General features: G+C 48.3%; 1 protein-coding gene across 2 annotated transcripts in view; it reads left to right on the top strand.

Moving 5' to 3' along the window:
* The window catches only part of ZZEF1 (zinc finger ZZ-type and EF-hand domain containing 1), a 103375-nt gene that overhangs the window by 23329 nt on the left and 58617 nt on the right, over positions 1 to 21429 (top strand). For both annotated transcript variants that reach the window (XM_032432021.1, XM_032432022.1), the window contains exons 6-16: positions 547 to 757; positions 4176 to 4292; positions 5166 to 5344; positions 6793 to 6891; positions 10909 to 11000; positions 11345 to 11493; positions 15201 to 15312; positions 16360 to 16575; positions 17584 to 17684; positions 18202 to 18371; positions 19168 to 19301. In XM_032432021.1, coding sequence (XP_032287912.1) covers positions 547 to 757; positions 4176 to 4292; positions 5166 to 5344; positions 6793 to 6891; positions 10909 to 11000; positions 11345 to 11493; positions 15201 to 15312; positions 16360 to 16575; positions 17584 to 17684; positions 18202 to 18371; positions 19168 to 19301 — 1580 coding nt within the window. The remainder of the gene's footprint in view (positions 1 to 546; positions 758 to 4175; positions 4293 to 5165; positions 5345 to 6792; positions 6892 to 10908; positions 11001 to 11344; positions 11494 to 15200; positions 15313 to 16359; positions 16576 to 17583; positions 17685 to 18201; positions 18372 to 19167; positions 19302 to 21429) is intronic.

Below are 21429 nucleotides of genomic sequence, written 5' to 3'. Positions count from 1 at the left end.
GGAGTAGACGCTCCTTTCTCTTAGCTGTGTCCTCTTCAACTTGTCACCTCCTCCTCTCCAGCCCGAACAAGGGATTGTGACAGCTCTTAAAAGGGGGTCATGCCTGTGTCGTCATCTATTTGGACTTGATTATTAAACATAAATTCTCACAACTGCTGTGAGGCAGCAGCTTTTTAAATCAAAATTTCAGAACCCCAGCAAAAATTCTAGAAATTTTCTTACCATGTATTTAATCAGGATTTAAAAAATGGTCTTTGTGTTAATTTTGAAGATGCATAAATTCCTAAGAAACTTCGTGATGGAAAGGGTTAAGCCACCCTTAAATTTACACAGTAGTCTTATGACTCCTTAGTTTGGTTGATGGTTTTCTGACAAGTTTATTATATGCCAGCTCCATTGTACACATTATTTATTTCTGGCATCAAAGTATATTTCAGAATTTTCTTTTCAAAATGTGAATTACTATTTTGCTTTTAGTTGGGAGCCTAGCATTTGCTGAACTGAAGAAGTTAATCCAATACTGAATTTGTCGTTTGCGCTTGACAGATGTCCAGATTAACATAAAACGTTGTCTTAGCGATGGATGTGACACTAGAATTCATGGTCTGAGGGCTGTTGGCTTTCAGAGAGTTAAGAAGTCTGGGGTCTCGGTGTCAGATGCTTCTGCAATCTGGTACTGGTCTCTGCTAACCTCTCTGGTGACGGCGTCCATGGAGACAAACCCCGCCTTTGTCCAGACAGTGCTGCAAAACACGCAGTAAGTCACCCTCTCTGCTTCCCCGCCCATCCAGGTGCCCCTCTTGTCCCCTCCCCCTGCAGAGCACATCCCTGAGACTCAGTGGCTCAGCCCTGGGTGCCCTGGTGTTTCCTGTCTGCGCTTTCGGCTCCAGTCTGGGGGGGGGGGGGGGGGGGGACGGGTCACACACACTGTTCTGTTCCTCGCCCACGGGGGAGCAGTTGCTCACATTCATGGATCACTTTGTATCAGATACAGCACCTTCAGATGCCGGGCATTATTTACCTCCTCCTGTTGTGAAGCGTACATGTAAACCTTGTCCCCGTGTCACAGACGAGGGCTCTGCGACACTCCCCGCGCCTGCGGCAAGTCACTGGGCTGGGCAGGGGTGCACCTGTGTGAATTTAAATTTAAAAAGTTAAAAATTAAAAGACAAAACCAAAAACCTGTAGGGCAGAAAGACCCAGTGGTAACAACAGACAAAGCGGGGGTAGTGACATGGAGCCTTAGAAGCTAGGAGCTACTGGTACCATATTTCAGTGACTAATGGCGGTTCTCTGATGTCTTCCGAGAATGAAGCTTTTCAGCCGGCAGCGCTGCGGGCGGTGCCAGATGGGAAGTCATATTTGTCTGTACTCCTGTCTTGCTTCCTGTTTAAACATTTTTTTTAAAAATCAATTAGAAACTTAGAGAAGTATCTCAAGTACAATACAAACAACTTTATTTCCTTCTGAGCCATTTGAGAGTAATCTGCAGACCTGGTGCCCCATTGTCCCTGAGTACACGAGTGTGTGTTTCCTGTCAACAAGAAGGTTCCCTGCCACCAAGAGGACCAGGAAGTTCCCAGTGATGCACGGTGCTGTCATCTGGTCCTCAGGTCCCATTCGGGTCCTGCTAGCTGTCCCAGTGACATCCCGTGTAGCAAAAGGACCCAGGCCACTCTTGGCGTTTGTCACGTCTCCTCAGTCTCCTCTAGTGTGGACCAGTTCCTCAGTCTTTCCTGGACGTTCTGACTTTGACACTTTCGAAAATTATAGGTTGGTTATTTCCAGGAGTGTCGTTCAGTTTTGGTTCACCTGATGTTTCGTAATGATTCAGTTTAGGTTTTGTGTCTTTAGCAGGAGTATCAGAGAGGTGATGGTGTGTTCTCATTGCGTCCTATCAGGTGTCGCACGACTTTAGTGTCCACTTACTAGTCCCGCTCACGTTAACTCTGATCCCTTGAAGGAAGGGGCGTCTGCCAAATTTTTCCATTGTAAAGGGATTTTTTGTGTTGGTAATTAGTAAGTATTTTGTGAGGGGTGCTTTGAGACTGTAAATGTCCCATCCTTCCTCAAACTTTATATTGGTATGGACTCATGATTCCTGTGTTAGTTGCTGGCTTATAACATCACAGTGTTGAGGTGTAGATTGGCCCAGATTTGGCCAGTGGGAACCCCCTTGGTGTGGTTCATGTGTCCTTTTGACGTGTCCTCAGCAACTTGAAACACTTCCTTACTTTCTAGAACAGCAAGCTATTCCAGGCCTGTTTCGATCGCTCCCTGCCTCAGTCCTGGAATCAGCCATTGTTTCTGAGGGGTCATCATCCCTTTTAGTGGAGACTAAACAGACGAGCTCATTGCTTCTCTCAGGCCCTGTTGGCGGGCCCCACCAGGAAATACACGTTTGTGCATAAATAGTACACGTGTGTGTGTGTGCACCTTACACACACTCACACCGTAGTCGTTTCTGCATCTGTAGTGCTGAGAACTGTAGAGTCCGCAGTGACGCCCCCACCTCTAACCCACATTCCATGGACACTCTGGTTTCCTCTCTCTGTGTTTGCACCTCCCTTCTCGGGTAACAAGAAAACTGCCGTCCTTCCTCCCCACTGTATTTACTTATTTACTGAGTCCTACTCCATATAACCCGTCTCCCGTCTCCCCTGCCCTTGCCTGGACACCCTCCTCCCCGACGCCTGCTCCAGGGCCTCTGCATGGCCCTCCTCCCCGACGCCCTCTGCAGGGCTGTTGCTGTGACCGTCCCCGTGCATGGGCCCCGCTTGTTCCCCTTGGGTTCCCTCGCTCTGCACTGGGCCGCCCTCCTTGGTGCTCACATTCCCTGCCAGGCTGTCCCTCTGTGCAGATACCTTTCTCACTCTGCTCAGTACCCACTTCAGCACCCCGTTATGGGCCCCCAGGGTGCCCTACCCTCCCACCCAAACACACATGAGTGTCTGCCTTGTGCAGCCCTGCTTTATGGACTGAATTCGCAGGAAGGGGAAGAAGAAGAGCTTTCTACCTTATTCTTGTAAAGATATGCCAAGTTGTTGAGGAATGGATATATTTAAAGTTTATATTTCTAAACAGTTGTAATTGTTAATCTGCAATTATGTTTTCAGTCCTAATGTTTAAATATCAGTGATCTAAAACTACTGTAATTTTTTTTTGAAAAAAATCAGTGAGGGACAATAAGAAGAATATCGTGAAACAAAAGTGTTGTATCAGTAGAAATAGATTTGGTAAATCACTGCACGCTCGTGTGCGTTTGGCCTCATTGACCAGCTGCCGTTCATGTGGCTGCCATCCTGTGTAGCCCCTTGTAGAGTGGGGAGAAGAATGAGAGCAGAGGGAAGCCGACACAACATTAGCCTTGCTGTATTGTCTCCATTTTGAAATAGGAATAATACTGTTGGAGGGATTGTCATTACTGTTCCCTTGAAATGACTGTCAGTTGTAGAATTTTGAGTTACTTTTTGCATACCTTCACATTGTTCGCGCTACACTCGCTCACCCAGCGCAGTTGCTGGCGTGGAGTAGGACCCAGTCATTTTTGTTTGCATCAATCTGTCTGATGACTACGAGTCTGGAGGAGGTAAAGCTTTTGGGGGATTCAGAAAGATAAACGTAAGAGGAGACGAGAGAAGACAAACATTGAAGCAGGCATTAAGGTAGAAAGGCCAAGAAACACGGGACAAGAACAGAAACTGTGACAGGTGCTCATGCCTAGGAGGAAAGAAAATTCGTGGCGTGTCCTTAGATGCCATAGATCTCAAGATGGAATGAGTAACATGAGCTTCTTACTGGGCCACAGACTGCTCTGCCTCTGGGGTCACATTTTCTAAGAACTCCAAGGTTTTTTCTGTAGAGTATATATGTCTTCTGCCCACCCTGTGTGAAATGAAAACTTGATCCCAAAGACTGGAATAAGTGTCCTTGGAAGGAAATGAGACTCTTAAAAGAAAGAATAAATAAAAAGGAAGGAAACTCCATGCAGTTACTTGGCACCGTGACTCCTGGGGAAAAAAGCTGGTTCGATGTTGTGTGCCGGGCTCTCTGTGGGAACGCTTGGTTTATGAGGGATTAATCCCAACAGGCGTCTAACAGTTTGGTGTTCATTGAATATTATTAAATTAACGTTTTGCCTGGATTTGTTCTGATTTTCCATCTCCCACTTGCAGGAAGGCGCTGCAGCACATGCCTCCGCTTTCCCTCTCACCAGGATCTACGGATTTCTCGACTTTCCTGTCTCCCAACGTTCTAGAAGAAGTGGACAGCTTCCTCATAAGGATAACTAGGTAAAGTCAAGGTTGATGAGATGGGGCTTGTAGGGGGTAGAGGGTCTATATGCTTGTTAAGTCTTTTTTTAAAAAAAAAATTTTATCTTTTAAAGATCAGCACTAAAAATGGCTCATTTTCAGTGACTGAAGAGAAAGTAAAATCATAGTTCAGCCCTCTAAGCTCCATTATGTAGCAACACCACCTGACCTCAGGGGGTGGGGGTCCTCTGACGCAGCCAGAACAGGTGTCTTAGAGTCCCCAGTGCGGACGCTCTCAGCTTACTTGGAGCCCCAGCCCACGGCCTCCCTGGCACCCGCCAGCAAATAAGCCAGCGGTCTGTGGGCCTGGGTGAGGCCCCTTAGTAGCTTGACAGACTTAGTGCTTGCTGTTCTGTGTCCGCCCAGCCCTGAGGGCGCTACTGGGTTGGAGCACAAACCGGGTCCAGAGACGTCGGGAGTTTTAAAAGTTTCAGTGTAAGGTGTTTGGAGGACATCTAAAGTAGGTTGTTAGTGCTTGGAGGAATGAGCCCTTGAGCCTCTGGCTGCTGATCATTCTTAGTAGCAGAGGTTTATTGTAGCGGCTTCTTTATTTGTGGTTTGTTTATTTGTTTGGTTTATAAAGTTTGACTTGTTAAAATCGATATTGTTAGTATTATTTAATAGTTACAGATTAAGGGCACAGAGGGGAGGATTTAATGTCCTCGTCCTCTGGGTTGACTTAGGTTTTCTTTAGGTTATCTTGAGGATTTTGAGAAAGTATTTCTGATCAACATATAGAAAGCATATGACAGGTGGATTTTACTGACGGTGGTCAGTTACGTGGGGTTTGGGGGATACCTGGATTTTCTCATGTTTTTAGGAAGTGACGAGTTTTTTGCTCTTTGTTTATAGCTGCTGTTCGACTCCAGAGGTGGAGCTGACTCTTCTGGCCTTTGCACTGGCAAGAGGAAGTGTTGCCAAAGTGCTGAGCTCCCTGTGTACCATCACTGACCACCTGGACACACAGTACGACGCCTCGTCCCTCATCTCCTCCATGGCGTCCGTCAGGCAAACCCTGCTCCTTAAATACGGTAGGTGAGCACGGCACGGTGGACAAGCCAAAACACCGTAATTAACCTGGCATCTTCTTACCTCCTTGGGCAGTTTGTAGCTACCCCGTGATTCCGGGATGAACATATCCTCTCCTACAGGGGCTGGCGGGGAGAAGGGGGATGTGGGCCCGTTGATGGCAGCATCGGAAGAGGCTCTGAGTATCCCCTGGGCTGTACTCCCGCGGTTTACCGGCCAGACCACTTAGGCTTGGTGGTCATTTGAGCACAGCCGTCTTCGATGAGGTACAGATGCGTCTCTCTGTGTAGACCAAGAGGGTTGGGAAGTTGGAGTACCTCCCATCTGGAGGAGGGAGGGAACTGGCCCAGACACGGCACAAAGCATCCTGGTCTTAGACTGCATCGCTCTGCGTCCCTGTGAGAGCTGTGTGTCCACCACCGCCTTGCCCCCCTGGGCCCGGCCACCGTCCCCCTTGGCGCTTTCCTGTTGACTCGGGATGGGCCCTCCTAACCCTTCTCAGTTGGTACCTGAGGAACAACTCAACTGCCAGCCCGGCCTCTGGCACTAACGTTTTGTCCACAAAGTACAGTCTTGGATCCCATCCTCTTCAGTTAAACGGGCAAACTGTGCTGTTTCTGCCATGCTATTTGTTCTTTTGCCTTCATACAACTTAGTAATTTATTTTATGTGTAATTTTTAAGGTCCGACAATTGATGTCTTGTAAATCCAGTTTTCCTCTTAAATTTGAAAAGGTCATTTTTTGTTGGGGTAGGGAGCCCATAGCAGGCACGGCTGGATGGGAGGAATACGTAGTGTTTGGGAAATACTCTCCAGGAAAGTTATCGATTCAGATGAGCAGTTATTTGGGCCGGGAACACTGGATGGGGAGGGACGCAGGAGGGAATGTTTGTCACTGGCAGTGTTCTAGTTCTGGGTTGGTTATAGGTTAATGGGTATTCATTAAAAGATTATTAGCGTGAAAGAAAAAGGAAAAGCTTTCAGGTTGTTACAGCAAACAGTACTTTTTAAACTTCTTAAAACTTTCAAAATTTGTCTGTAGGTGTATTAAAGAAACACAGCCCTAGACCCTAAGCTATTATTTATACATGTAAATGCAATTGTAATCAAATTAGTTATTGGCTCCAAAACACTATTTTAGGAATTCCCCTCCCAAACATGTTGAATCTGTGGTATTTGTCTTGTATCTTATAATGTGCTTTGTTTCTGAGGAGTGGTTATTCTAGAGACCTCTTCTTGGAATCTCGTAGGGACATAAAGCTGTACTTGGTCTCCTTCAGGAAAGCATAGAAGAATGGCGTCAGCTTCTGTTTTAGCTTTTCAACGGGTGCGTTTTCCGTCAGTAGTCTCCTGGCCACCTGCTTTCCATTTCCACGGACGTGCCTGCTAGTTTTTATTTTTTACCTTGTGCCAGCTTAAGGCTCTCATCCTCTCTCTTTTCTTTGATCAGGTAAACCTCTTCAGTTGACCCTTCAGGCCTGTGATGTCAAAGGGAAAGAGGAGAAGTCAGGGCCTGAAAACCTCCTCGTGGAGCCGTGGACGAGAGACGGTGAGTGGTAGGTCTGTCCGTGTGTGGTGAGTGGAAGGGCCGTGGTGCACTCTCTGCCGGTGTGAGGCTTGGGCCTTGGACTGCTTGGAACTCGCGGCCTGCACACCAGGTCGGCCTGCACGAGGCGGTGGTTCTTGAACCATCTGCGTGCCATCCTTATCGCAGCCTCGTACTCTGCTACGGGTACTCGAGAGCCCTCGGTTTTGAAAAGCAAGGACTCTTCCTTTTGGAATATAAAAAGTTTCCATTTTTAAATTCAGATTATTTTTCCATTGTGTTACCCTAAAGCATTAAGAAACTCAGCAGATCTGAGGCACGATACTGCTGAAAACATAATTTCAGGAGAAGGGTATTTCTCAGTGTGACCCCTCTGGATCCGGAGTATCCGGAAGAACCTCGCTGCTTGCCTGCTGTTAACACGGGAGCTGCTGTGGGGCTCTCCCATGCGGTGGTGGGCTCTTGCCCTCGGCCCGGGGTGTCTGTGAGTCTCTTCCTCCCGTCTCGTTGGCCAGCTGGTTCGTCTCCTGCACGTGCCCCCTTGCGCTCACTGCGCTGCTTAGAACATCACCGATTCGGCTCAGGAAGGGGACCGTTTGGGTAGTTATCAAACGCTGGCAGGAATTGCCCTCCTGCTTTGGGTTTGCTTTCTCCTTGGCCTTCCTCACAGCATTGCGGACCACATACGTTCTCAGTGGTCCCCTTTTCTCTGTCGTGTCTCCTGTGTTCGTGCTTCTCCCCGAGGCGTCTCCTCTCCCTGTGGGCTTCGCGTGCTATAGACTCTTACGCAGGACACTCGCTGCAGTCCTCCCCGCGCAGCGCCGTCTCTGCAGGCATGTTTCCTTCACTGTGTCCCTCTCCTGTCCCGCTAGGGCCGCCAGGGGCCACACAGGCCGCACACTCCCCCGTCACGTGCCGTAACCCCAACCCCCACCCAGGAAAGGCAAGAGCACTCTGCGAGAGGCCCCTGCATTCTTCCTTCACGCTCTGGAGAGTCGGGGTTTCTGTCTCCAGAGCATGTAAGGCAGACCCTTCCCAAAACATGTTGATGGATTTGTACTCTCATCATCATCATCCACTGAAAAGCCTCTCTTTTGTTTTATTTTAATCTTATTTTTTACTTATATCACCATTTCAAATCATGTCTCCATCTATTCTTTCTTTTTTAAGACTTTTTTTTAGAGCAGTTTTAGGTTTATAACAAAATTGGAGGAAGGCACAGAGTTCCCGTATAACACATTCCCCCCGCACGTGCAGCCTCCCCCATTGTGAGCACCCCTCCAGAGGGAGACATTTTCTTACCACGGACAAGCATACGGCAACACTTCATAATCGCCCCAAGTCCACAGTTTACCTTAGGGTCCGAGAGAGAGAGGAGAGAGAGACAGAGAGAGAGAGAGAGGAGTGCACGTGCGTGAGGGGGAGGGGCAGAGCGAGAGGGAAAGAGAGTCTTAAGCAGACTCCGTGCTGAGTGTAGAGCCTGACATGGGCTGGATTCCACAACCATGACCTGAGCCGAAACCGAGGGTTGGGTGCTTAACCGACTGTGCCACCCAGGTGCCCCCTTCAGGGTCCACTCTTGAGGCTGTACGTTCTGGGGGTTTAAACAAATGTGTGATGACACGAATCTATCGTTACAATACCATACAGAGTACATTCACCATCTTAAAAAATGGTATACGGATTTGTAACATTCTTCAAAGTCCAGAAGGAAGTCCACAGCTGCAGATTTTCCTGTGGCTACGAGAATCGGATACTGTTACTCTCCCTGCATCTCATCTGCCCATCTCCCCTCCCTGCCTTCCGCTTCCCTTGGAGGGATGGATCTTGTAAAGTCGTTGTAGTTTGTGGGTCGTGTTGGTTGTATTTCTGACAGGCGCACAGGTGGGACGTGCGTAGGCCTGGGGAGGAGACTCGGTTTCTCCTGGTCACTCCCTCCACAGCCATCGCCACCGAAAATGAGCCTGAGGCGATGGGTGGGGCAGGGGAAAGGCTCACGGCCAGAACAGTTGGGTCTAGAGGAGGGATTGCTTTCCTTCCCTTGGGCAGGGGAGGGGATAGCTCTTTGCGCGGCTGTGCTTCACGCTCCCCAGGTGCCCGGAAGTGTCATTTCTGGAGAGGTGCCTCTTGCTGCACAGTGAGTGCCCAGGCGACCCACACACTGACCCTCAGGAGCCCAGCTTTCCTGTCTGGTGTTTGAAAGGGATGCAGGGTGCTGCCCGTACACCGAAGGGGTTCTTTAATCTGTGATTGGTTATTTTCTTTACTGTCATTTGAAGAGAATAAATTGGGGGGGGGGGAGCAGTATCAAGACAGAGGGAGCTTTAGGGCATCACATGAGCTCTTTTTTGTTTTTTACCGAGAAAGGGAAGAACAAAGTTTTACTTACCTTTTAGGCTTTGTTTATATATTTATTTTGGCCTTTAGAAAAAACCTTTAGATGTGTGTTTGGTAGCAATGTCATTTAAAGAGTGTCTGATTCTTTTGATTCGGTTAATTGCTTTAGCTACTTTGAGACAAATGACAAATGCTGGTGGTCAGTTAACCTGGGCAGACCTTCAGCGCACCAGAGAGTGGGCTGGATAGATTAGTCTTACCGTTAGCCGAGTTGTGTGAATTCCTGACCGTGTGGCTTCTTAAAACTGAGGACATAATTACTGTTTGATGGAACTAGATCCTACCGTAGCTTCTCTCTGTAACTAGTCAGTGTTCCTTTGGTTTTAATTTTCCTGGTTTTGGTGACACATTTTGCATATTGTTTTATGGAGATTCAACTTCATCAGTTTTGTTTATTGAGTTCAGTATAATGAAAGCAGCAGCATGAAGCGGGTTTAATCTTGAGCAGGCAGAATGGTTGCGGGCCGTTCATGGTTCCAGGATGAGTGGTTGTTTGGTGCTGATGTGGGCATGTGTGTGAATTTTATCATTTACAGAGGTTTGAAAGAGAAAGGCAGCCTTGGGTCTAGCAGCAGACCTTTTTGTGAATTTACAACAACAAAAGAGGTAAACCATGACTTTGATACAAATGAAAAATGAACAGTTAAACTTTTTATTTATCTCATTAATTAGTGAGGGACCAGTAAGATGTTACAAACAGTTCAAAAGAGAATGCATAAGATACATGTAGACCGGTAAGAGTGCCGACAGGAATCCACAGATGGATACAAAAATTGGTCAACATTCATGAAGAATAATCAGCTGCATTGGGGTGCCTGGGTGGCTCAGATGGTTAAGCGTCTGCTTTTGGCTCAGGTTATGATCTCAGGGTCCTGGGATTGAGTCCCACATAGGGCTCCCTGCTGAGCAGGGAGCCTGCTTCTCCCTCTCCCTCTGCCTGCCTCTCCCCCTGCTTGTACTCTCTCTGTCAAAATAAATAAAAATCTTTAAAAAAAAAAAAAAGAATAATCAGCTGCATTTTCTGCGGGCAGGAACCGTCTGCATTACCGTCTTGACTCTACGGTTTACAGAGTTGTAAAATAGCTCACAGCGAAAGGTGGAGATAGCCCACAGAGTGTGCTCAGCGGAACAAACACCCAGCCATCTTTTCTGCCCATTTCAGAGTCTTGCACAGTCTTTCTTGACAGAGTCTTCCGGAAGTTCTGTCATCCCTCTGTCGTCTGTCCTCTAGGCCTGCGTGCCTCTGTCTGCCCAGTCAAGCATCAGGCATGGTTTTAGGAATGGCACAGAAAGACGATTGGTTGTCAGGTCTTTTGTCTGTTTGAATTTAAGTCACAGTCTTTATGAACTTTATCTTTCTTGTTACCTCAGAGCAGGGCTGCCGGTGTGGTTGAGAAGACAGTGTGCTGTCTGCACCTAGCCACGGTCTGTTACCTAGGGGTTGGCAGTGAGCTCACACCTGTGCGGAGGGGAAATCTCTTTCTGATTTTTATGAAAATACCAGATAGACTAGTTACCCCCTGCCACACTCAAAGGATCCGGTGTGTTTGGTTGGTCTCTGTGAGTTCTTAGGGTTATGACAAATGAGTCGGTTATCCTCACTTCACTGTCTACCTTTTGCAGGGTTTCTTACAGAGACTGGAAAGACCAGAGCAAGTACCATTTTTTCTACAGGAACTGAATCTGCATTCCAAGTTACACAGATCAGAATTATGGTAATTCTCTTACTACCTTCTTTAAGCAACGTTACTGCTATTTTTAAAAATGGGATTCCATTTCAGAGCCTGTCACTGGTTTCCATCACCCGTGTTGTGACCGTTCTGTGCCAGGCGTGTAGCAGAGGGCAGGGACACAGAGATGCGTAGATTGTTGTCTGGGGATGTGTGAGTGCAAGGGATCTCTCCTTAGGAAGCAGTGTTTTTATTTTTCTAGGACTAAATATCATTTTGTTGGTTTGATTTTGCTTTAAGCTCTTTGAATTTAACTGTATTACTTGGGAACACAACAGCCACAGGACTTTTGTACCTTCCACGTACTTGAGCTAGATCTCTGTTTTTAGGTTCGACGTGGTGGCATTGGAGCCCAGTGCGGGTTGGTGTTTGCCTATAACTCATCTTCTGATAAATTCCATGCAGAAGAACACTTCAAAAGGTTTGAAAAATATGACAAATGGAAGCTTCAGGAATTCAGGCAATTTGTAAAAAGCAGGTAAGGAACGGAATAAAAATCTTTGTAGTTAATAAGGCTGAATGCATTTTCTTATTGGCAAAATATGCTTTCCTGTGTTTATAGAAGTGGTGCCCCTAGCCCATCCTCAGTGGCCATGAGCATTCATTGCTTTCTAGCAGCATCCGTGAAGACATGTTTTAATTTGTTCGTAGATTCTTTACTCAGTCCCTTCCGTGACCAGGCGTACACGTCTCCAGAATGGCTGGGTACTGACACGCGCCCGGACTGTCTTCAGTCTTACCTAGCCACTGGGAAGTTTATCGATGCCCCAACCTTCCTCCTCCTAATCATGCTTTCATTGGAGGTATTTTTAAGCACCCACTCTGCACTGGGCCTGATGCTCGGCGCAGAAGAGACACAGTGAACAAGTCGGCACAGTCCCTGCTCCGTGGTGCTTACTGTCCTCTCAGGCCAGCAGTGTCACAGTCTTGTCCGCACTGGGCAGGAGGGGTGGGGGCTCTGGGAGGAAAGACCCCGGAGGGAGTGTTGTTTGTGGTAAGAGCTAAGGATGATGTACAGTTGAAGGAGAGATCCTGAGCAAAGAGCAGAGCAGGTTTGAGCACTTGTAGATGAAGTACGGCAGGCTCGGGGGCCTGCAAGTGCAGAAGTTAATGCCAGGTGGAGAGTGGGGAACGTGGAGCTGGAGGGCCAGGAAGCAGCCCAGTCACTAAAGGTCTTTCTGTCTCTGGCTCAGGGCTTGGACTGCATCCTTTAAGCCAGGGTGGGGGGACAGCATAGTGTTGAGGAACTTCGGGGAGAAGAACGAGGAGACCAGATGTGTGTTTTACAAGTACTGTTCTGGATCATGCTGTGTGGGCAGGGGAGAGCCAGCATGGAGGCAGGATGGAAAGAGAGGAGGCGGCCAGAGGCCTGGGTCCCCTCGGCTAAGCAGCACTGGCCGCGATGGAGAGGTGCTAACTGACGGAGAGACCACCAGACAGTGACTGAGTGCAGAGCAGAGGAGGAAGGATGCTGTAGGCATTGGGGAGGCTTGGGATTTTGGCTGGGGCAGGTGGGGACACTGGGAGTGCCCTTCTCTGATAGAAACTAACTCGGGAAAGCAGTCTGTGGGAAGCTGATGAGCTCAGTTTTGGTCCTGTTGAATTTGAGGTCTAGGAAGACTTTGAGCTGCTTGGCAGCTCCTTGGATGAATGCGTTGGAACCTGGAGGAGGTCCTGAAGGTACCAATAGGAGAGACGTTTGAAGGATAATTAAAGCGAGATTTTTCTGGAAGAGTATGTGGGCTGGGAAGAGAAGAGAGACCCTGTAGATCAGCATGCTGAGAGGCACCAGCGTTTAAAGGGCCACAGAGAAAAAAGGAGGCTGAGAAACAGCCAGTGAGGCAGCAGGAAGTCCCCTGTGTGTCATCATGAGGCCAAGGGGGGTGATGTTAAAGGAAGTGGGGAGCGGGCAGCGGGATCAGGTGTTACCCAGGGTCATTTGGATAAAGTCTGCGAGCGGACCTGTTGGCTTCAGCCCGAGGTCATTGGTGAGCCTCGGGCAGCGCTGCCTCCCACATTCGTAGTAGCAAGCTAAAACTCACCGAGCTGAACCCTGGACTTGCTCATTGTGCCACTGTCTCGGGTGACAGGGGAGGCCTTCAGCCGTCATCTGGTACCGTGCCACCCTTTACCGGCATCCACGTCACCGAGGACTGTGTTCAACGTGGATTCTGATTCAGTAGTTCTGGGTGTAGACTGTGACTTGTGAGAAGCTCTCAGGTGACTGATGTTCCCACCTGCGGACCACACTTCGAGTAGCACAGGTCTAGAATAACTCCCTCTGTCTGCTGGTTGTCCTCTGGTGGCATTCCTGACAGATGGTCATTCAGTCTCCAGAACACTCCTCACGATGGAGAATTCACTGCACTTCAGGGGTAGATCATGTTCAGTTGAAATCTACAGCTGTAATTCCAACCCTCTACATGAACTGGAACAAATCTCCTTCATTCCTAAAATCTCCCTCCCCACCGTATATGTGCCTTCTTAAAGGACTCCCCCCCCCCCCCTTTTTTTTTAAGAATTTATTTATTTGAGAGAGAGAGACAGAGATCGTGAGAGAGGACAGGAGCTGGGAGCAGAGGGAGAAGCAGGCTCCCCACGGAGCAGGGAGCCCAATGCAGGACCCAATCCCAGGAACCTGGGATCGTGACCTGAGCCGAAGGCAAATATGCTTAACCAGCTGAGCCACCCAGGCGCCCCTAAAAGATCCTTTTTTTTTTTTTGATGGTAACTAGAGATTACCCTTGTTTTTAAGCAGCTCTATCCCATTCTTGGGACGTATTAAAATAAAATTTTTTCCCCTAAATCTGTTAAATAAGATTTTTCACATCTTATGTAGGATTTTCTTTTAATCTAGGTGTAGGTCTGTTCGCTGCTTACTTGCTGATTTTAGCTTCTGGTTCCAGCCTGAACTACTCTGAAATCCTGGTGTGGTTGGCCTGCATGTCACCGTCTCTCTCCAGTTTGAAATCAAATTGTTACTGTACATGCATCTATCTTCTTCCCTTTTTTTTTTCTCTCCTGTCCTTCTGGCCAGATGATGGTCAGTCCGCACGCTCCCAGCCAGCTGAGCGACTGCTGTGCAGACTCAGGAGGACGCACGCTCAGCTCTCTTTTCTGCCCTCTGCTGTGTGGTGTAGTGAGTGAGCTTGCCTCTCTGTGCGCTCTGACACCTGGCCAGCAGTCTCTCCCTCTCAAAGAGTTCTTGATGGCTGCCGCAGAGCAAATTAAAAAATCCTCAAACACGGTATTGATGAAACTCATTGACATGGTTTTGGGTTAAGACAGAATACCTCCTGTCCTATTGATTTTAGGATTAATTATGTCATGAGAGATTGATGCTAATAAAGTCTGAAGTTAAGAGAACACTTTTTTTTCCTGTTACAGAACCTACTCTGGATCCTTAATCTTCCTGCACGGATGCCCGCGTTTGCTTATCCATGCAGAATACTCACGTGTTGCTAGCTTGCTAGCTGTATCACAGATTAAGTAGTGGAAAGTTTTAGGAATGTTACTTGAAAAGACTGCCTTTTTCTCCTTTGGTTATTTAATTGCTGAAGCGGGAGTGTCTAGTTTTTAAAAAGAAGTGGCTGGGGTTGTGCTACTTTAGCCTTGAGGCTGAGGTGCTTTCCTGGAAGGACCTTTTAAGGAACAGGAGAAAATGCAGAGGCTGAAGTTTTCCTTTTTTGGAGCTCCAGGATCTGAAAGTTCCCTGCTCTTAACCTTCAGCTGCTGCAAGTGCACCGAACCTCAGGCTGGGCATACATAGAGTAGCCAGACCTAGGGAAAGAAAACTGAACCTGCCTCTCCTTTGGATCTTTCTAGAAGCGCACAGCGGTTGTTGCGTTGTTTCTTATTCCTGAGTCATCTAAGATGCCTCGCTTTCATGTCTCATTCTTCAAATATGCCAGTTATCTGGAGAAGCAAACTTCCTCTTTAGTTCCCAGATTGTATTTGGAACTGGTACTAGCTCCCATGTCAGAGATAAGGAGGCTGAGGAACGGGAGGAAGTCACCAGCAACTACTCCCGTGCTTAGATGCTGCAGTGCCCCAGCCGGTCCCTGCCTGTTCGCGGCCAGCCATCCGTCCATCCCAGTCAACGCCACTCAGGTGGTGCCTTGCTCGTGAGACCCCTGAGAAGTTTAGAAAGAGGACGGTGCTTTGTGATCACCATTGTGTTTACAGGGTTGGTTGCTCATCTGATGACCTTGGAGAGGATGACCCCATTGGCTGGTTTGAGCTGGAAGAAGAATGGGATGAAGCAGATGTGAAGTTGCAGCACTGCAGGGTTGCCCAAGTAAGCATTAGCGAGTTGTGGCCTTCCCACGTTTGCCCACTCCCTCCTTTTACCCTGTCCGTGTTCACGGAGTGGATCATATGCGCCAGCCCCGTGCCAGCCCCGGAGCCAGCCCCGAAGGCCAGTCAGCCGTGACTGTGACCCTCACGGAGCCTGTGGTCCAGTGGGAGACACCCCGGTACAGGGACACACGGGGGCTGTGGCCGCCCAGAGGAAGCACGTCTCACCCGGCCCGCAGGTCACTGGGGAAGGCTTCCCAGGAAAGGCGGTGTGCTGCCAAGTGTTGGAGGTCGATGAAGTCATCACCCGCAGCCAGGCTAGGACGTGTGGGGAAGGGTGCGTGCAGCGGGGAGAGTGGAAACACGCTGGCCCGAGTGCACGAGAGATGTGTCTCCATGGCTGTGAGGGAAACTGTGATTGTCTGGCCACTTCATTTCTTTCACGTACTTAGTGTCCCTCTTAGTAGGAAGCTTCAGTAAGAGAAGTAAGAACTACCTTCTGGGCTTAGAGGTAGTAGATATTCAGTAAGTATTTATGCTTCTGAGTGGTGGGGCCTGAGTGGCTCTTGGCAGAGGAGCTTCCACTGTAAGAAGCAGAGAGTTTGCATAGCAGTTGGGCTTTCAAATGGCTTTGGCCTCGAGCAGACAGCGCAGTGTCCTGGGCTGTGGGTGGTATAGACTAGTTGGGAGCTTTGCGACAGTTGTTGACTGTTTTCACCCTAGACCTGATTTCTGATTCAAAATGACTGGGCCACAGAGCAGACACACTTCTCTGCTTCATCCTGTCTTACCCTGCGTTTGCCCTGAAGATGGGGTAATGCCATTTCTCTTATTGGGATCTTTCCCAAAACCTGACTTGAATCAGTACCAGTGTTTCTTTCCCATTTGTTGAGATGTTGGACTTCTATTTTGTGCCCCATGCCAGGCAGAGTGAGACTTAATAAGTCATTAAAGTCATAGGGGGACCTTCCCAGAAAGGCCTTTATCTCCCTTCCATTCATAGTCCGGCTTCTGAGTCCTTCTCCTCAAATCTCTCTGTCCTTTCTAGTACTTGATGGTGAAGTTCCTCTGCACCCGTCAGGAGTCGGCGGAGCGCTTGGGCGTGCAAGGCCTTAGCATCAGCGGGTACCTCCGGCCTGTGCGAGCCGAAGCGGAACAGCACGTCGTCTGTGCCCACTGCAGGAAGGACGGGGAGGAGAGTGTCTGTGGGGCCACCCTGCTCCTCAGGACACTTCAGTTCATTCAGCAGCTCGCCCATGACCTGGTACCTCGTTCCTTTGGGGACAATTAATGGTGGTGTTGAGGGAAGTGAACAGCCGCGGTGAAAGCGGGCCTATCGAGCCGTGCGGTAGGGACGTGTGTGGCTGGCTTCACGCTGCTGTGATGATGGGGGGGAGCCGGGGAGGGAGGTGCTGGGCATCCATGGTGTCAGTCACTGGGGGACCATCTGGCGTGTGGCCGTCAGAGTGAGGCTCCCCGGAATAGACCTACAGACAGACCATGAAGACCCCCGCTGTGGTTGCCAGTGGTAGTCTAGGGAGACCGAGCAAGTTTATGGGATTTCCGTCTCCCTTAAGTCCTGGGAGAATTATTTCTGAGGTACAGGTGAATTCTGTTTGCTCCCTAAAGGTACCAAAATGTCAGGATTTAAAATCATCTGTGTTCCTGACACTGACTTGTACAGTCACCAATAAAAACACGGTGACCGCTGGCTCCAGGGAAGATTCTCGCCACCTCACCATAGAGAACATGGCCTAGCTCAGGGATGGGTGGGGCGTCTCGCCCTCCCACATGGGGAAGGCAGCAGTTCTGCATTGGGCGAGTTTGGAGGCTGTGACTCCATTTAACTCTGGTTTGTTTGGTCTGTGTTATTCAAGCTCTCCTGTCACAGCAGAAAACATGAACGGGGGTGGGTGGGATGCTTCGGAGCCGCAGGGGCACTGGGGCAGGATTCAGGCAGGTGAGGGTCAGAGCACGTGGCCCTGTCGTCTTGCTGGTGTCCCGGGTGTGGTGTGTATGGAGCCGGGGAGTCCTCGTGGGGGGGGCTGTGCATTTACACACACGTTTTCTCACATCTGCACGCACACGCACACACATCCTGTAGAAGATTTCACACCAGGAATAGTGGTGCATGCACTTCTGAGGTGGTGAGAGTCAGCATCGGCCACATGGGAATCCTACACCCTTTCACATTGAGGAGTAAATGAGCCATCACAATATTTCTTTAAATGCATTTTCCACTTTATTTTTTCTGGTTTTTATGATTTTTTAGGTGCAGCAGAAGGAGAGTGGCTTAAGATATAAATCTTTTCTGGACTTCGCCGGTCTTGATTTGCAGATCTTCTGGAATTTTTACAGTAAATTAAAGCAAAAGTAGGTCAGAATTTGTTATAAGGTTATAATCATATAAACAAAACTGAAAACACTAAGTTTTACATTCCAAATAGACCTTTTTTTCTTGTAAGATGTTTTGACTTCTCACTAGTTTATATTGTTCTCATTTGAGAGAACTGGTTATTATTGAAGATAACATTTCACGTTTCTATAACGTACTCCGGGCAATGTTGCTGCAAACATTTTGTCGTCTGATTTTCATCACAACCTGGTGGGGAAAGCAGGTCAAGCACTGTGGTAGTGCCCTCGTTTTATAGATGAAGAAACAGGATCGGAAACGTGTGTCCTTGCCCCATTGTGGGCAGACTCAGGCAGGGTCTGTGTTTTCAGACTCTGCCCAGTACGATGTTCTTTTCATTCTGCCTCGCTTCCTCTCCTTGGCCTTCTTTTTACCGAGCCTGCTGTGTAGACGAGAGTCCTTTTTAGACAGCTGTTGGCTTTGGAGGGTCAAAGCAGCCTGCCGTTGTGCTCTCTGATACTCGTTGTCTTCCCGTAGCCCGAGGGAGGAGTGCCTCTGCGCCCAGACCCTGCTTCTGCGGCTCCTGCAGAGCTGCTTCTCAGTGCTGCAGAGGGACGGGCCAGCCGCTTCAGGGGGGGCAAAGGCTCCCCGGCAGACCCCGGGAGGGGCAGGGGCCGCCAAAGAGCTCCACACACACTTATGCGACGGTAGGCATTGGGCTTGTCTTTATTTTTGTATTTTATTCTTTATTTTTGTAGAAAGGATTTGTCTATTTTACACAGAGAGAGAGCAGGAGAGCATAAGGAGGGCGAGGGGCAGAGGGAGAGGGAGAAGCAGGCTTCTCGCTGAGCAGGGAGCCCGACACGGGACTCAATCCCAGGACCCCGGGATCATGACCTGAGCCAAAGGCAGACGCTTAACCGACTGAGGCGCCCAGGCGCCCCTGGGCTTTTCTTGAATATGACCCTGTGCTGGTAGCCTGCCAGGCCTCTTGCTGTAAGAACAGGGATCCTACGATCATACAGGCTCAGGAGAGGGATCACTGCGTGGGAAAATGAGTGTTTCCTTGGATCTCCTTTTGAATTGTTATTTTGACTTCAGGATTTATTCTCTTGTCAGCACCTCTTCCTCCTGGTTTCCGAGCACAGATGTGTCACAGTGAGAGTGGTGACTGTCACATTCTTCAGTCCTTACTGTAGAGAAGACACTGGGACGGGAGGGAGGGGAGAGAGGTAATGATACACAGGGAGTAAAACACACGAACACGTGAAGTTACTTTTAAGGCTTTGCCCAGTTGCCGCTCAGAAGGAAGTAATGAAATGAAAACTGGTACATGTAGTGCTTATGTTGGTTCAGTGTTGTTTCCTTATACCGCCTTGGCCGTAGAGGCTTTCACTACATGACAGGGAGCAGTGAGTTTATGGGCTAGTGAAAGCGGATACATATGTTGTGAGTGAGTGGATGGGAAATGCTAAAGCTGATTCCATTGTTCGTTTTCGTCAGTGGTGGACAGGGTGGACGGAGACTCTGTGCCCATGGAAACATTAAAACAAGAAGTCAGGAATACCCTTCTCAATGGGGCTGCTGTCTTCTTTCCTGACCGACAGACCCGGCGGAGCCATCTCTTCGCCATGATGGTAATCATTCACGTCAGAAGGACGGGCTCCATTCCTGAAGTCTGGTGGGACGGCATTCATTTGTTAGTCTCTGTTTTCTCTGACTATCTCCTCAGTTTCAGTTTTCCAGATGTGTACTTAACACTCTGTATGCAGAGTTCTGTGTGAGACACAGACGCCCAAGGACCCAGCACCGCCCTTGAGGAGGGGATGGCAGATCGTAGCCTCTTGTCTTCCAAAGGGGGAGTATGGTCTCCCCGTCATCTTCATGATTTGCCTGCAACCAAGCATTCTTTTTAACATTTTCACTTTTTATTATGGGGAAATATAAAACAAATACTAGACTAGAGTAAATATAATACCTCCTGCCCCATATGTACCCATCACGTAGATTTGGCAGTTGTAAACTCGGGCGAATCTTGTTTCATCTGTGATCTGCCTCATCCACTGTCTCCCTGCCCTTCCCCCGGTATTATTTCATAAATATCTCAGATTATATCTGTAACGGAATGCAGCCTTCGCAGACCCCTTCTCGTCACTCAGACATCGGGAGTGGTGGGTGAAAAATGCTTTCAGTATTTATAAGCATTATGTTACCAAGTGGAATATCCTGTCCAGAGATCCAGATTTTTAATTCTGAGGGCAGTGTTTCTGTGTGAAAATGACTGTGATATATGGAGAAAGATATTAATGATAATGTAAGACAGAACAAAAGTTTCCCTCTCTGGTCGGGCTCTGTGCTCAGCACGGAGTCTGCTTGTCCCTCTCCTGGCCCATCCCCCTCCAGGCGCACATGCACGGGCATGTGCTTTCTCTTTCTCAAATTATTAAAATCTTAAAAAGAATTTCTCTCTGTAAGCCACACCGAAAACATCTAGGTCAGGGAGCTTCAGAGTTCCCAGTGTTCCAGTGATGGTACAACACAGGGAAACATAAATAAAGGGTAACAAGGAAGCAAAAATTACAGGCCAGTCTTACTTGTAAACATTGTAAGAAAAGCCTAACAAAATATTAGTAAACCAGTCTAGTAAAATACAAAGTCCTGACTGAGTTGGATTTACCCTAGGAATACAAGGCTGGTTTAACATTACAAAATTAGTAAATGAAGTCAGAGGAAAAAGTTATATCAATAAATACAGAAAACATTTAAGTAGGATTAAATTCTGATGATTAAAACTATAAAACCATTAGCAAACTCAAAGCAGAAAGGAACTCCCTCAATCTGGTGGAGGGGGTGTGCCCCAGACTTTTAACAAATAATATGCTGGTTGGTGGATCCTAGAAGCAACCCTCTCAAAATGAGGAGGAAGACAAGGATGCTTATTGGACGCTGCTACTCCGGGAGGTCGTGTTAGAGGGTCTGGCCAGTGCAGTAGGACAAGGAAGAGAAATTTTAAACATGATAATTGGAAAGGATAAAATAAATAATTCTTTATAGGTAATATGGTTATAGATTGTTTTTTATTGTGCGTAGACAAGCAAGTAGTAGAATTACTGATAGGAGTTTGATGAAAACTAGATCCGGCATTTAAAAAAAGCATTTCTAAATGCAGCAGCTAATTAGCAAATGTAATAAAGTCTCTGTGGGATGCATAGAAAGAAAGGAGGGAACCAAATCATAAAATGTGGTCTCTGGTGCCGGAGGACTACAGTCCAGCTGGGGACACCTGCCACAAGAAGAAACCGCAGATGCGTGTAGAGGAGACTCGTGCTGGGGCCAAGTGACTGCGGATGGTTTCAGAGAGGGGGAAGGATCTTCGGTTGCTTTCAGCTCTCTGCAAAATTTGCACATCAGCCTGAAGGATCAGTTTTCACACAGAGTCATGACCTTGGAAGCATCCGCTGGCCTGATCCACTGGACTGTGGGCGGGACTCCCATCTTGCTTGTTTACCAGAAGCGTTTACCAGGCCGCTAAGCAGTGATTTGTTTTGCTAGCACGTGTTCCATACGGAAGAATGGAAAAGGACATATGAGCTCTCGAATGGCATTGCTATCTGTTACCAGCCCCGTCACTTTCCCTTTGCCGGTCCCTGCTGACAGCGGTGGTAGGGTTATATTTTCCCTGCTCATGCTGATGACTTGAACGGCCTATCTTGTGTCTCCCCTCCTCCTGTGCCGGGCGGGGCCCTGGGTCTCAAATCCTCTGGA

This window comes from Phoca vitulina, unplaced genomic scaffold (assembly GCF_004348235.1).
Source record: "Phoca vitulina isolate PV1807 unplaced genomic scaffold, GSC_HSeal_1.0 scaffold47, whole genome shotgun sequence".
NCBI classification, from domain to species: domain Eukaryota; kingdom Metazoa; phylum Chordata; class Mammalia; order Carnivora; family Phocidae; genus Phoca; species Phoca vitulina.
Note: the sequence above shows the minus strand (reverse complement) of the source record. Positions and strands in the feature narration are given on the sequence as shown.